This window comes from Sebastes umbrosus, chromosome 17 (assembly GCF_015220745.1).
Source record: "Sebastes umbrosus isolate fSebUmb1 chromosome 17, fSebUmb1.pri, whole genome shotgun sequence".
In the NCBI taxonomy this organism is placed as follows: domain Eukaryota; kingdom Metazoa; phylum Chordata; class Actinopteri; order Perciformes; family Sebastidae; genus Sebastes; species Sebastes umbrosus.
The window spans coordinates 17043665-17060915 of record NC_051285.1 but is presented as its reverse complement, the minus strand read 5'-3'; the positions used below and the strand labels follow the sequence as shown (position 1 = coordinate 17060915).

The following is a 17251-nucleotide window of genomic DNA, read 5'->3' as shown; positions in this document are numbered from 1 at the left end:
AATGCAAGCTGGGGTGTGATCAACCCTGGTTGGGTCGCCTGGGCGAGGGTGTCTGATGCTGAAAGACCCAAAACACCCGATGACCCCAGGTTCCATCACTGATGATGCATCCCAGCACATCTGCAGGATGTATCTTTCATCTTTTGTGTTTGACACATTTTTTTTTGAGCTTCAAGTTGTTAAGGTCATATTGAATATTATTCTACTCTGTACAGTCACTGTATTGTCAGGGTTAATGAACAAAATGAGTAAGCTTTTAAAACTCTATACAACATACATGCACATAACAGACATGATATTATAGTCTAGCCTAGGTTTTCAGACATTGTGATTTGCTTAATACAACATCACTGAATTCACCATGAACTATTCACCTGAACAGTTTATGATGTAAATGGTATCATTGTAAAGGTTGACCATCAAAACATAGCGGTGGACTTCAACTTGTCTGTGTTATCATGCTTGGTTAAGGAGATATGATGCAAAATACATAATTTGGTTATGGTGGAAAGTAAAATGGCCGCCATGGCTGCCATGAGGCGTTTTTGCGATGGCTCCATATCTGGAAATGTTCAGGGCTCCAAACTGTTCAAGTGTACCAAGTTTCATGCCTTTATGACAAAGTGAACATCATTTTCACATATCACCTGAAATATAACCCATTGCTACTGAATCGGGGCCTCATCAGTTGTAACATGTTTATATTGACAATGAGGTAAGAGTGGGAAAACATAAAATAATGTATAGAGAATTAATTTCTTAGTACAGTTTTTTGATTTTTTGTATTATTTTGTGTTTCTGCTGCTAAGAAAGCCATTTACAACTGCCCCAATAACAGAATCCAATGCAAAGTTCTGAACATTCCATCAGATACAAACTGCACAAAGTTACGTTTATTCTGATACGAAATGTTGTTATTGTTGTAATTCATGTAATATATAATTTTAAAGCTGTTTTTGTGCTCTTTATGCTGGAACTATCCATGGGCATATCAGATATATATGAAGTTAGTTATAAGGGCATTGGGAGTGGCATTCAGAATTTGCCCCATTGCAGCATTAGAGGTCAAAGGTCAAATTCTCTTGACTTCAGTGTGATGACAGTGTGACTGGTGGATAGATTATAGTCTAAACTTTACAATGATATATGACTTCATGATATTGTGCGTTGGTTACCCTCATTTATACTGGATCTATGTGTAAAATGGCAAAAAAAGATGGAAAAATTTGAATGATGGAGGGATGAAAAAAGGAGTGATAGCACATAGCTATCATTGCTGCAATGCTATCAGACATTTTCCAACACTAGGGACATAGACCTTTAAAAAAATCACTATGAGTCTTGGTCCCTCCAAAGTGGAACGACCAACCCCCAAGTATACTTTATGTAGTAAGTATACTAATATCAATGTACTAATATACTTGTAAGTATACTACTTCAACACTTTTTTGGCCCACTTTTAATTTATAAAAGTATACTTTTAAGTGTAAGAATATTAATCTTTGAGTACACAACTAGTTTACATCTAAGTTATATTTCATAAATCAACTATACTATGAAGTGAACTATAAGCGAACTTATAGATATACTGTTAGTTTACTAGTTATAAACTTGTAATCCGCTTTTTAGTTTATGAAAATACACTCTCTTATTTTTAGTTTAAATGAAGTAAACTAATAGCACACTTGAATAAACTTATTTTTGGTAAGAAGGTGTAGACTGTATTCTGTATACTACTTTTGAAATCTGAACCTACCTGAAGCATTCCCCTCTCACCCCTCTCTGTCCCTCTAGGCCAGCCATTCTCAACCAGTGGGCCGCGGCCCACCGGTGGGCCTCAGAGCGCCATCTAGTGGGCCGCGGAGGCAGTGGTACTAGATTATTTTTTTATTATTATTTAGCAAAGTGAACAGGTAAAACCTAAAGGAGGTAAAATGCCAGCTGCCGTAAAACCAAAGCCTATTGAAGGAGGCTAAGACACGGGTGGACACGGGCGGACACGGGTCTTGTATTGGGTATAACACATGCGCAGTGTAACTGGAGCTGCGGTCGTGCGTTGCGATCGGCTCAATTTCGGCGAGTGCAGAGCAGATATTACTGCGCATGTGCGGTACCCCGAAGACGTGTTGATTAAGTATGACCCAACCTCCTTCAATAGGCCTTGTGTAAAACACCAAACATCATCAGGTAGAGACAAACGTGTTTGCCACTGTTAGCTAGCTAACGTTCTCGGATGCAGTGACACAAAATGAATCGGTTTTTAAAGCGAAAAAGTGATGTGGGAGACAACCCTGCGCCAGTAAAAGCTGCAAAAGCGTGTGGTGAGGAAATAAGAACCTGAATACATTAAATTTGGATTCGTAATGGCAGGCAGTGATGCTGAGCCCAAGGCACAATGTGTTAAATGTGGAGAAATCTTGTCAAATGAGGCGCTAAAACCATCGAAGCTCCAGAGACACTTAAACACAAAGCACCCAGGATGTGTCGAGAAGCCAAAAGAATATTTCTTAAGGAAAAGGCTTCAGGCTTTTCAAGTTGCAAAAGGTTGAGAACCCCTGCTCTAGGCTAAGGTGTGTTCATATGGTTGTCTGTGAGAAAATACTGCGTTAACTCCTCTGCTGTCATTTTGAATATAGTGTTGACTGAGTGACATTCTTCCACATAATATGGTGCTTATGTGCACCTTCAGTTCGTTTTACCATCCCCCTATTTGTATATAGGCTATGCAATTAAGTTGTAGGGTGGTATTGAGTGAAATTATTTAAGGGATGGGATAAAGCAAATATTGGCGATTTAAAATCAAAGTGTTGTTTTTGCATCTTCATAAAACATTAAGAAACAAAAACGTGCGTGTTGTAGCCTACACACGTTTCCCTGTTTTTGGACACAAAGATGAACAACATTGAAAAAAAACTAAATGGTCGTTTTCAGAATGTAGCATATACTAAAGAAATACAAACCATGAGTGGCTCTTGTATCTTATTATTATTAAAATACAATTAAATAAGTGAATGTAATGTTGAATCAAAGATAAATTATTTAACCTCGTCTTTGAACTGCAAAATATTCGTTTCGCGTTGTGCGCCGGTGCCAAAGCCAACGGAGGAAGATTTCTCTCTCGTATCGTTTTTGTACTCTCTGCTGTGTCACCGCATCACTCCAGTGGCTGCCTGGTCTGGTTTGCTGTAGTGGGCAGTGATAGTAGCAGCAGCAGTGGTAGCAGGGCCCTCCCTCTGTCTCACTGCACATAAATACTCGCAGCCTGCCTATTCCCAGGCATGGATGACGGTTGCACTCAGACATGGCACTGCGACATTATACTCTCGACTTCAAGCTCTCTACAGCAGGTAAAATAAGCGCAGTTGATTGAGGTTACAGCATGGGGTTCCAGCCACTGCACCATGCTAGCTAGCTGGCATGCTAATACCTGCTAGTCTGTCACTGTCCTTCAGAACACTAACGCTGTATTGATCGGGATCAAACAGGGCTGATAATGGCATAATGTTTTTAGACTAGTTGGGTTTAAAAGCTCAAAGTTATTGTAGGTAAAATCTATATTTGTAATGACATTTGCATGGTCGTGTGTTAGACGTTACATTGTTTTTTGTTTTAAGTTGACGTCTATTGAGTCTCGTTGCTGTGGATAGAGGCTGCTCGGGGCTCAATACCCCATTGTGAATAAAGTATGTTCAAGCCAACGCTGTCGCACAGGAAACGGTGCATTTTCAGCCATTTTTGTAGTTTTTATGTGTTGAGAGTTTAACAAACCGTAAAGACCGGTTCAAGTCAAACAGCCAGTCTCTGTGTGACCGAACTGTTAACCCGCACTTAGACCAGCATTAACCTACTTGTCTAAAAATAGCAACTACAGGAAGTGTTACTTTAGGCACCAATTATGAAGTATGTGGCTTAATAAAAACCTGATATTTTCATGTGGAATTTCATTCATTCATTCATTCTCACTGTGCAATATCATTTTCCACTTGTGCAATTTTCTTAAGTCTGTTTATTGTCAATACTGTATATACTGCTCCTATTTTTATACTTCCTTCTATTTTAATGGTTCATATTTTCTTACACTTTGTTCAGCTCTTTTTTACTGTGTTAGCTGATGCATCTTGTTTTTTGCACTATCCCCTTTGCTGCTGTACACTGCAAATTTCCCCACTACGGGACTAATAAAGGAATATCTTATCTTATTTTAATATAAAATGAAATACATCTAGGTTTTGAATTGCATGATGGATGCATATTCAATATCACATTACAAAAATACTCCATTTAAATCTATTTGAATGTATTCAAATATCTGGCTAATTTGAACTGCTTCATATACCCTGTTGGATAGTTTAATCTTTAACAATCCATCATAATTTATATATGTTGTGTATGTTAAATCTTAATCTGAAAATTAAGTAATAACTAACTGTTACATAAATTTAGTGGAGAAAAAGTACATACCTTTTTCCATCTGAAATAAAGTGGAGAAGAAGTATAAAGCAGCAAAAAATGGAAATAATCAGTCCTGGCTAACTTTTCTTCTGAACAGAGGAGCTTTGGAATCCCACTTATCTTATTAATACATATATTTTTTAATGCTGATCAGTTGTACATATTGTAACTAAGTATTTATTCAAGTATTGTACTTAAGTATAGTTCTGAGGTATTAGAATATTTTCATCTATTGCTACTCTATACTTGTACTCCACTGCATTTTTGAGGGAAATATTGTACATTTTACTCCAAGACATTTATTTGACAGCTAGAATTAGTTGTTACATTACACATTAAGATTTTAAAATGTGTATATATTATATCAGCATATAATATACAATGCTTTGTTTTATGTACCTTAAACTACCAAACTGTAAATACAATAGTTAGAATTAGCTCAACCTTGACAAGCTACACCCAAATGCTGCTTACATGTTAATCTATCGCTAATAATTTAGTGATAATCCAGCAGTATAATGATATGACACTAACAGGGGCCATTCTACCTGCATAAGGAGAACTTTTACACACATACAAAAGTAAAGTTTTAATAATACTTCTGTACTTTTACTTAAGCATTACTATGAATGGACTTTTACTTGTAATAGAGCGTTTTTTTCATTGTCACTGTTGCTACTTGTATATAAAGGGTCTGAGTACTTGTTTCACCACTGATGCAGATAACGTATAAAGGGGGGGAAATTATCATTAGTTATGAAGTAATTGTTATTACTATTATTTTTTTTTCACTGTTCCAACCTCTCTTTTCCCAGTTGACTCTGCTTCGACAGTTCCTGATCTACTGTCCATATTTCATGAGCAGGAAATGACAGAGACTGTCCATGAAACAAATGGGCATGGATACCTTGGTACTTTTGTAGGCAAGAATGGCCGGTAAGAACAACATTTTTTGCTTTCCACATTATTTTTTTTGACAAACAAAAGCTTTGCGTTTTCTTTGGTCTGTGTTACAGATGCAGGGATTTTTTTTAAACAAGTCCTGTAGTTTATTACATAATATTAGTTGCATATTAGACTTACAAATAAAATAATATATTACAATTAATTCATTTGAATGTTTTAATGTAAATATTTGAGAAGGGAGGTACTTTTAATTAGCTTACCCTCTCGAAATTGTCTTCATTGTCCTATCTTTTTCCATTTAGAACCCTGTAGTGTTTGTCTTTACTTGGTAGTTTTTGGTGTGTCATATACAATGACATTTAGCTGTGAGAGCCTTGCTGGATGAGTTTAGGCTAGATTTACATATCTTGCACTCCTAAGATAAAAGAAGGGGTGGGGTTGATCCCGTTGTTATGATATCTTTTTTTATGAGTAAAAATCCCTCACTAAGACTACAGTTATTGGTTCAGTACAGTTACAGTACTGGATATGATTTTCAACTATCATTAAAAATATGCATGACAGTTTGGATTCAAGTGGTGACAAGTTTTTACAATGGGAAAAAAAAGTGCCACAGAAACTTGTCGCACCACTCTTGCAGTCTGCGGTCCGTCGGAATGCTCAGTATATTCCAAATAGCTAAATACTCTACTTCTGGGACAGGTTTGATGGTATGACGCAGAAGCAAATGTATTCATCCATATCTGTGAAATTAAGACTGTTTGGTATACACTCTGAGCACACTGATGGTCAGCAGAGAGGTGGATTATGCTGCAGGTGTGGTGTAGTGGATTTATTGGTGCTTTCTATTGTGAAATGTTGGGTCAGTTTAGTATAATAAAATGTTTTTAATCTCTTTATTGCTTTTTGTCCATCTCTTTATCTTTACCACTTCATTTCTCAGGCTTGCTATTTTGCGTGTGCACTCCCGTGGGTTGGTCACCATTGATCTGCAATGTTATGAAGAGGATAACATTGCACAAGTAGACAATGTAGGTGATTTAAACAATAAATACACAATACTTTATCCAGTACCTAGAGGTCAAAATACACAGGAAGTCCCACAGTGCAGCATGTCATGTGCAGGGTTCGATATTACCACCAACCATGAGCCAAATGCTGGTAAAATATACAAGTGGCTGCTAGATTTGCATCACTCACCAGCTAAAATAAGGACCCTGGTCATGTGATGTAATAACTTCTCTTTTATCACTCATGAAATTCACTGTACTGTAAACCTCCTTGTACAGTATTTCCTGGAGACATAAAATCGGTGCCAAAAAATATTGCAAGGACACAATGAAAGTAAGAACAGCATAGCATTTAACATTAAGACCTTAACACACAAGATTATTGCCTGTACATGTTGTATACATACCTCAGGTGCACAAACATGCACCTTCCCATAGACCGCATATTTGGCAGTCCTCTTGAACAGTGGTTCCCAACCTACAGTAGGTGTTGGGCCCCTCCAAAGCAGTGGTTCTGAATCTGGGGGTCGCATGATAATTTCTGGGGGTCGCCAGATATTAAAAAGTAGAATGATATATTTTAGAATGTTTTCTTCATTACATCTCCAGTACCAGTGATATTATTAGCCTCAGAATAGATTTTATTGAGTGTGTTTGTGAGAGTTAAAGTGTACTTGCACATGAGTTTCTGCCGGGGATTTCCGGCGGGTAAGGAAGAGAGAAAAAGTCATGGAACGTATCAAAAATCTTCAGTGCCTGGAGCACATTTGACAACACCTAGGAGCTGGCAGTTCAAACCAAACAAAACTAAAGGGGGGTGCAAACACCAACCTCTTTATTCCGGTTGGGTTACAACTCAAAAAAGGTTGAGAAACACTGCACTAAAGTATCCCACTGGTTGACGAAAATTGTTGTGCACTTCGGCTTTTATGGTGTTTCTGACTCAGTCTATTCCTCCACAGCTTTTAAATGCACTGGAAACAAAGCTAAAGATTATCTTAAATGGCAATATTACAAGGATTAAAAGGTAAGTGTCTGGAGGCTCATGGCTTTGCTCATGTTATAGAAAGGCGTTGGCCATATTTCATGCAGGTTGCATGTTGAAGTAATATTGATTGATTGTATTGTTCACTATTCACCCCAAGGCTTCCAGCCCTCGTACGAGGTGCAGAAGTTGACCGATACTGGCCCACAACTGACGACAGAATGGTTGAGTACGACATGGACCAGTTGGTGTATGAAGAAGATTCTGAATACCAAAACATAAAGATATTGCACTCACACCAGTATGGAAATGTTCTAGTACTCGATGATGACTTAAGTAAGTGTATATAACACGACAATTCATAGCATGTTTGTCATTTTGAGACACAAGATCCAGTCAGTTTGGCTCCATCAAATTGATGCTGAATAAATAATGTATTTTTTAAGTACACCGTTAGTGTGTGTTAAAGGGCGGGTCAGTTATTTTTTAGTTGTTTTTTTATGTCTTTTTGTGATGTCACAACTATACAGTCACCGGTAGAAGTTCTGCTAAACTGTAGTTGACACACCCCACGTAGGTCTATCTGTGGGTCCACAATACTACAGGACATGCCTACTACATGACACACCCTTGAAACGGTCGCAGTTCGGTTAGGTTTAGGCACAAAAACTACTTGGTTAGGTTTAGGAAAACATCATGATTTTAGGTAAAATAAGTACGTTAATCCTGGAAGTTATCTCATTACTAAAACGGAGCGTTTCAGACAGAGGGTGTATACAGGTATATTCAGACAGACGGTATGAAAAAAAGAATGTGTTTTTTAACATTAAATTGTGAACATGTTATAGTAGGAACCTCAAAATACAAGTATGAACCTGAAAATTAGCATATGTCTCCTTTAATCAACATAAAAGTGTAATGTACTAGATTAAACCTGCATCAGGTAATCTGATGGCGACTATTGTGCAAGTTTGTATTATTTATAAGAATTTATCAATTATTTTAGTGTGTAAATGATTAAATTACTTTGCAGATCTGGCAGAGAGTGATTTGCCCTACACCCAGGCCATCATGGGTAACGGAAGAGAGAATTATGCTGGAAAAGAGGTGCTGATATTAGGAGGAGGTGATGGAGGCATCCTTTTTGAGATGGTCAAACAAAAGCCAAAGATGATCACCATGTTGGATATATCCTTTATGTGTCTGTTGTGCTTAACCTTTTTATTCCTGTATTGTGACTTTGATTTGCCCCTAGGGCAATGTAGTTTTCTCTCACAGCATTTTACTGATACATATAATTGTACGTCTGCACCTGAACGATCTTTCCTTTACAAATGTGTACATTGACCAGAAGGTGATAGACGCATGCAAAAAGTACATGAGAGGAACTTGTGGCGATATCCTCGACAACCTGAAGGGAGACTGTTACCAAGTGAGTGCTGAATGAATATTCATGTTACTGCCATAAAATCTTTGTTTCTTCACTGGTGATTGGTGCACCTGAATAAGTGGTATCTGCGTGTCAAACGTGTCGAGTGCATTTCCTAAATCCAGCATTGTTTACATCCATGTTTACTATCTTGCAGTCTTCTTCCCTGTATTTGTTGGCGCATTGCAGCATCTTATTGCTGGTACCACCACCTGTTGATCAGTGTGACATAAGGGTGCTCCAATCAATCGGCTACCGATCATTATCGGCCGATATTTGTTGAGGCTGATCAGAAGAGTCGATCAGATGAAGCGGCGATTCTGAATTGAAACGTTTTCAATACTAATTTGCCTTTCTCGCCTGCTTTTTTGCTAATTCACTCTGAGAGTGACACAGCTGAACACACGTGTGTGCACGGGCCTGTCGCTGGCTCGGGGATAATTCCCTCTAATAATATAATAATAATAATAATAATTCACTCTTTAAGTGTGTGCCTCCCTTTGTGTACGTCGCGACAAGTGGGAGAGCAAACTTTTTTTTTAACCACATTGAAAATATTGTTTTTGAAAGGCCAACAAATATGGATTGAAGCAGAATATTTCGTTGGATAAAAACGTGAATTTTGGAAATTATTACATTTATCTTTTTTCAATAAATTTAAACTTTTGGACTTTACAACACCCTGGAGTTATTGGAAATCTTTGGATCACACGAGTCAGAAACAATCCTACGCATTTGTCCCATTTGTCCCATTTGTCTGGGACATTGAAATCTTCCAGAACACGTTGACTGACACACGTTCAAGGAGCAGAATGGCTTGTTGACGTGGAGAAATGGCTTCAAATAGACACTGTGATCGGATCGGCCAATTCTGCTTCCAGCGATCGGTGATCAGCCCCAAAAATCCTGATCAGAGTACCCTTATGTTGTATTCAGACCAAGAGCGAAGCGAATTTTCGCCTCGCTTTACTCGCACGAGTTGGACTGCCAGGGTCATTTGTCTTCATTCGCGTTACTCACTTTAGACGTGCAGGACAGGAGAAGGGGGTTGTCTCCATTGATCACAACAACTTTTCTTTCCGCCATCAACCATGGAAGAAATAACCACTGCTGCTGCTTTGTACATGTTGTGAAAGTCCCAGATATGTCAGAAAACCAAATGCCATCGTGTCTGGGTTCATAACATCACCCAGCGGATCTCTGTGAATTTCACCGAGCTGTTTTCACATAGAGTGCCATTGCACTGACTGTATCTAGCAAGCCACACGTCACTACTGTGGTATGAACCCAAAATAAACAGACTGGGCTGTGATGTAATGTAATTGCAATTAACAGATCAGAAGAATGTAGAAATAACTACATAATATCGTTGATTTGTAAAAAATCTGAATTCATGCTTTGTCAGGTCTGTCCGCAAGATGACAAGCAATCCACTTTTAAAATGCTAGTTTTCTGAATGGAGTTGGGATCGATCAGTGCCGTAGCTTCTCCATTAACACTCAAGATAAAGTCATCTGCGTCGCCTGGCGTGAATTTGTGTCCATTCGCCTCTTTGCATTGACTTTGTATGTAATCATGCCATGTGAAAAGTTAGCTTCGCTCTTTGTGGGAAAACACCATTAGTGTGACACCATTGGTAAAACTGTATCGTCCTCGTGTGCATGCACGAGATAACACAGGGACAGTTTGAGATTTTACTGACTTTGTGACAAGAGCATGTTATGTATTAAGCATATTTTCCAATTGAAAGAATCTGGAGAAGAAAGTTGTGGATTCTCATCTCCTACATTACAGATACTAGTTGAGGACTGTGTCCCTGTGCTGAGGAAGTATGTCCAGGAAGAAAAGACGTTTGATTACATCATTAATGACCTGACTGCAATCCCAATATCCACGGAACCAGAAGAAGGTTTCTGTATTATTTTTTATACTGTGTATTTTTTGTACATATATACCACCCTCTGTGATGTTACATAAATGCAGCTCAACTTGTTCAACTTGTGTCTGAACCTGTTTATCTGCTTGTTGTAGACTCTACATGGGAGTTCCTGCGTCTCATCTTAGATCTGTCATTGAAAGTCCTGCGACCCTCGGGGAAATATATAACACAGGTGAGTCTTGTCCCTTTTAGTAACTGCTAAGTATGTTATGTCATTACACAAGGGATGCTCCAATCTGTCCTTAGTACCTATTTTACTGAAAATTTCTGCATCCTTGAGACCAACCTTTTAAAATCCCAGTGAAACTGCTTTTTCGGAATATCTTGATTCCTTTATTTGATGTATTTCCTGTTGAAACAGGATATCTGGGCAGGGAGTATTGCAAGGAGGGAAAGCAGCACAGTTAAACCAGTTCGATATCAGTCAGGGAGAGAATGGCAGTGTTATTTCATAGGAGGAATGAAAGTATTCTTAGATCTAAGCGTTATGGTCCATATCTTAAAATACAATTTAGTTTCAAATTGTAAAATAGGACATTTTTATGTAATGGGAAATCTGCTAACAAGGGGAGAAGTTATTTTTAATTTTATTGTGGCTAAGCATTGGAACATACCACTTCCATTTATAACCCAAAAAAAACCCATTAGCTAGTTTGCGTGTCATGTGACATTTTTTTCTGCTACTGGTCCCCAGGGTAACTCTGAGAACATGACAGAGGCACTGCATCTGTACGAGGAACAGCTGAGAAAGCTCTCGTGTCCCGTGGAGTTCTCCAAAGAGGTGACGTGTGTGCCCTCCTACTTGGAGCAGTATCCTTTAATCAGTTCTAAGGTTTTTGATATGCTAGTGTTGTAATGTAGCTAAAAAAAAAAACCACATTGATTTAATTAATTTACAAAAATGTGTTTTCATATCCCATTTACTGTGCAGTAATTCACAAACACTGTCTTATTACAATTTTGATCTTTTTTTTGTAGATTTGGCCCTTATTTCTATTGGTAATATAACTGTGTACTCATCAAGTTAATTGTTGTGATCTGTTGGCTTTTTACAACCTGTCTGATCCTCTAAAGGCACAGTATTATCATAACAGATAGAAATGAGAGCCAATTTGTGATAAACTGGAATTATCATTTGAGATCAATTGTACATACATCCCTGAATGGGCACGGTGTAGGGACGTCAACGGTTAACCACAGAGAACATTTTTGACCGGTTACGCATGTTGGCCTCTTGGTTAATTTACGGGCACCACGGCGAGCACGGCGATTACATCGGCTTCCAAAGCGGTTTTGCCCCCTGCATGTGCACGCACCTTGTATACAAGAAACCCGTCTATGTCTGAAGTTCAGTTCTAGGGCGATGGAAAAATCGCCCACAGGAGGTGGTCTGTGTAGGAGTTTAGCCAATTGCAGATTCAATATATGAACATATGAAATAAAATCTAGCCAATCAGCATCCTCAAATCGAAATCCTGCTAAAATCAGGACTGGTCCCTGGGTGCCATTTTAACTACATGCCAATGACGAGCACAATCACTACTCCGACAGACATTTGAGAGAAGAACTTTGGTGAGAAACTACAGGTGTAAGAGCTGGTCCCGCAGCATTGTTGTTATGCTGTGTTTTGTTTTGTACAATCCTTAATTCTATCGTGACAGATGGGTTTTCTACTCCGTTTGGAAGAAGTAAAGACCTCCAGATTTCTCTGCTTGAATCCCCAGCAGCTGGAATGTGAATGCACCTCCCATTTCTGCTGTAGCCTTAAAGGTGTGTTCAGACTGAACGTGACATGAAAATTAGAGGCAAGACAAAGTTTCGATAAATGCATTATTATGTGGGCTTCAAAATTTAAAAAAGTCGATCTGGAGAAATATAACAAAACTAGTTCCACACACTCGTGGCAGTCTATGCCCAGTGAGATACAGCTGACTTGCTACGGCTAATATCTGTACAGCAGTTTCCTGTTTTTAGTTAATAAGCATGAAGTGCAAAACACTCCAGCAGTCAAGTTAGTGTGAATAAATCAAGATGAAAATTGACTTTACATTCAGTCTGAGCACATCTTAAGGGGTACAATGGTGGTTTTTATTTTCCCACCTCTATTAACCCCATTCTACCCTAATCTTCCTTCTCTTTCTTCCTGTTTTAGTTGTGTTTTTCCATCGTTTGCTACAACTTCTCAGTTGTATTTCGTTTGCGTTACTTGATTTGGAATGTCCATTTGCATGTACTCTGGAGGAACTGTTAGATGTTTAACAGTGATTTGATACACTGATAATGTGGTGTAACTCACCTTACAACAGGCGTGTGTTCTCTTGTTTTCCTTAGTTTTTTTTTTTTTTAAGGTTCTTTACTCTTGAGTTATGAGCTCATGCCAGCTGATAGGCCAATGTGTAGGCTCAGCACAGCTGAACTGAGTTGCTTTTAAGGTCTGTTTTTGTTACTGCCTCTTAAATGTGATTTGATTCTTTCAGATTGTATCAACGCAATGTGATCATGCCCAGTGAGACTGACGTGTTTAAGTCCAAATGTGTTTTAAAAGGGAAACAACTCCACCACTTTTATGCCACGTCTGTGCTAGTGCTGTTTTTATGTCATGTTTTATTAGCACCTTTTGGTTTCTCCAATATATTTGAAGTTTTTTAAGACTGTATTGGGTGCATGTAAAGGACGGTGAATGTAGCTTGCATACACAATACACAGCACGTTTACGCGTGATCAACCCTGTGGGACTTTTACATTTACAGTTATATTTATTTATTCAATATAATTTCACCAAATGCTGTTCTGTCCCACTTGAGATACTTTCTGTGACCTCTACAATTAAAATGTTTTTTGGGGAAAATGTTTTGACTTTTGTTTTTTCTCCAAAAGAAATGGATTTGATGAATAATAATCAAGGACGAGCTTGGAATATTTTAAGAAAGCATGTCAATATAAACTATAGAAGCCCATAGGGGTCTATATTAAAATGATAATGATGATAAACATGAAAATGTAATTCCACAATAGCATTATAATTTCCAACTATGTATGTATTATTTGAGTAAAAATTAAAATGCAATAATCCTATCAGCATTTCATTTTCACATACTTGTATGGGTGTTCTATGACCATATTAAAATGGAAATGGTAAAGCTGTTTGACATTTAATTTTCAAAGTTGTATCCCGTGGACAATATTCACATGTTAATTCAAATTTGAAAATGTAATAAAAACAATGTAAGCAGATTTTCAATTTATGCAAGCAATATTTAAATCAAAATGAAAAAGCAATTTTCTAACAATTTGAAAATGAAAACAGCATTTGACGTTTCATTTTCAAAGACTTAACTTGCTGTACAGAGGACAAAATTCAAATGTTAAATCAAATTTGAAAATGAAAATGCAATATAAACAATGTAGCCTAATTTTCCATTTGTGCAATGCAAATGCATTTTTTCTAACCATTTGAAAATGAAAATGAAAATGCAAAGAGCAAAACAGCGCCCCCAGTCTATTGCATTTAAATGTACATGTCACCACCAGTGGCGGCTGTCGAAAATGTTTCTAGGTAGGGCTGTGCCACATCCAATCAATTTCAGCAAACATCACGGTATGATTTAATGCAAAAAAGTGAAGGTATCAAAAACACATTACTACTTTGAAGTTAAATAATCAACAATTATTTTATTCCAACAGGAGCAGTAAAGAATGCTTAGAAAAACACAACAGTATAACATTATCTCAGTGGTGGAAAGTAACTAAGTACATTTACTCAAGTACTGTACTTAAGTACAATTTTGAGGTACTTGTACTTTACTTGAGTATTTCCATGTTCTGATACTTTCTACTTCTACTCCACTACATCTCAGAGGGAAATATTGTACTTTTTACTCCACTACATTGATTAAATAACTTTAGTTACTTTACAGATTCAGATTATTAATACAAAATATATTAAACGAATAAATGATGGATTATTACAGATTAAATTACCCAGCAGAGCAGGCAGAGGAGCAGTGACTCCAGCCACAGGCGAGCGCGCATGGGATCCCGACCCGGTACATTTATACGCTTAAAAAGTTACAAACAGTCCCTTTAAAGGGACTATTTGGAACAACTTCCAAAGAGATTAGAGGTGAACTCCAAGGTCAAGGTACATCAGTGTCAGATTGCACCATCCGTCGCTGTTTGAGCCAAAGTAGACTTAATGGAAGACAACCGAGGAGGACGCAAATCATAAAAAAGCGAGACTGGAATTTGCCAAAATGCATATTGACAAGCCACAAAGCTTCTGGGAGAATGTCCTTTGGACAGATGAGACAAAACTGGAGTTTTTTGGCAAGTCACATCAGCTCTATGTTCACAGACGCAAAAATGAAGCATACAAAGAAAAGAACACTGTACCTAATGTGAAACATGGAGGAGGCTAGGTTATGTTATGGGGCTGCTTTGCTGCATCTGGCACAGGGTGTCTTGAATCTGTGCAGGGTACAATGAAATCTGAACACAATCAAGGCATTCTGGAGCGAAATGTGCTGCCCAGTGTCAGAAAGCTTGGTCTCAGTTGCAGGTCATGGGTCCTCAAACAGGATAATGACCCAAAACACACAGCTAAAAACACCCAAGAATGGCTAAGAACAAAATATTGGACTATTCTGAAGTGGCCTTCTATGAGCCCTGATCTAAATCCTATTGAACATCTGTGGAAGGAGCTGAAACATGCATTCGGAGAAGGCACCCTTCAAACCTGAGACAGCTAGAGCAGTTTGCTCACGAGGAGTGGGCCAAAATACCTGTCGACAGGTGCAGAAGTCTCATTGAGAGTTACAGAAATCACTCGATTGAAGTGATTGCCTCGAAAGGTTGTACAACTAAATATTAAGTTAAGGGTACCATCATTTTTGTCCAGGCCAGTTTCATTAGTTTGTTTTTTAAAATGATTCTGTTGAACCACAATTCAAAAGCAATATCTGATTTTCATTAGTTAATTTTCAGTGAATTTGTATTTATTATTACTTTTGTCAGTTTCAAGTTATTTCAGTGACCATTGTTGGTTTTTCTTTCTTTAACGGAAGGGTACCAACGATTTTGCCTACGTCTGTATAAGCCATAAGCCCAACTGTTTCCACCCGGACGGTAATAGAGCTACACCAATGTCTTTCTCCGGCGGAGGAGAGCTGCTTGCGACACCACAGCGTGGTTTGAGCTGCGCTTGCCGCACATCACAGCATCACAGCAAAGCCGGCGTGGTATGGTGCCGTTGTCCCGTTGTGTCTGAAATAAATATTAGGGCTGTCAATCAAATAAAATGTTTAATCACGGTTAATCGCATGATTGTCCATGACTAATTGCAATTAATCACAAATGAATCGCACAATATTTTTATCTGTTCAAAATGTACCTTAAAGGGAGATTTGCCAAGTATTTAATACTCTTATCAACATGGGAGTGGGCAAATATGCTGCTTTATACAAATATATGTATATATTTATTATTGGAAATCAATAAATAACACAAAACAATGACAAATATTGTCAATAAACCCTCACAGGTGTTGCATTTAGCATAAAGAAATATGCTCAAATCATAACATGGCAAGCTGAAGCCCAACAGGCAACAAGAGCTGTCAGTGTGTCAGTGTGCTGACTTGACTCTGACTTGCCCCAACGGCATGTGATTATCATAAGAGAGAGAGCATTGCTCTCAGTGAACCTCCATTGTATAAATAAAGGTAAAAATAAATAAAAAAGTGGGCATGTCCATAAAGGGGAGACTCGTGGGTATCCATAGAAACCTTTTTCATTCACATATCTTGAGGTCTCTTTATTACTTTTATTACTTTGTGGTAAATTATTTTGTCCTGATCAAGATCCTGTAGGAATGATGACTCAGAGTTGAGCCCATTTCCTGTTCAACCAGGATATTTGGGCAGGGAGTATTGAAAGGAGGGAACACAGCACAGTTAAACCAGTTGGATATCAGTCAGGGAGAGAATGGCAGTGTTATTTCATAGGAAAGATGAAGGTGTTCTTCCAGATAGCAGTAGACAGTGTACATCCGCCCTGACTCATTTCGGCTATGCGCCACGGATCCGGCCCGCCTCCAGAGAGTGCACAGCAGACTCAATGCTGACACCGGGCGGATCCGCACACCGGACTCGCCTTTTCCCTCAACAGTTCAAATATTTAACGGCTGAGTCGCATTTGCTGATCGTTCCCTCATCCTCTCATTGTGAGGACACTTAAGATACAAACAAGGTAAGTGCTAACGCTAAACTTTGTTTTCAAAGTATTGTAGCGACCCTGGTCAATGAAGCTACGAGGCAGGAACTGGTTTCGCTGGTACTTTATTCCTCAGCTTGAACTCTGGTTACTGTAGGCCGTAACCAACGCCAAAACAACAAAACTAACTAGTTTACAGCGTGCTATCTGCATTAGCAACTCACTTTTCATCTCCCGCTTCTCGTCTCCCTCACACACCTCCAAACCAACAAGACCAACCACCCCCTCCCTCCTAAAGCCTCGGCCAATCACAGGTAGCTA

The 17251-nt window shown here is 38.4% G+C and overlaps 1 protein-coding gene and 1 long non-coding RNA gene across 3 annotated transcripts in view; both read left to right on the top strand.

Moving 5' to 3' along the window:
- The first annotated feature begins 3133 nt into the window (after positions 1–3133).
- sms (spermine synthase) lies at positions 3134–13571 on the top strand. The gene is made up of 11 exons (XM_037748468.1): positions 3134–3347; positions 5268–5388; positions 6302–6389; positions 7331–7395; positions 7514–7689; positions 8387–8541; positions 8696–8785; positions 10577–10691; positions 10814–10893; positions 11416–11531; positions 12383–13571. The coding sequence occupies exons 1-11, from the start codon at positions 3302–3304 to the stop codon at positions 12411–12413; spliced, it is 1083 nt and encodes a 360-aa protein (XP_037604396.1). The 5' UTR covers positions 3134–3301; the 3' UTR covers positions 12414–13571.
- A 3077-nt stretch (positions 13572–16648) lies between these two features.
- The window catches only part of LOC119475607, a 3946-nt gene continuing 3343 nt past the window's right edge, over positions 16649–17251 (top strand). Inside the window, exon 1 of one of the 2 annotated variants that reach the window (XR_005203831.1) lies at positions 16649–16966. This is a non-coding gene — a long non-coding RNA (uncharacterized LOC119475607). The remainder of the gene's footprint in view (positions 16967–17251) is intronic. The other variant, XR_005203830.1, reaches the window with a different exon arrangement.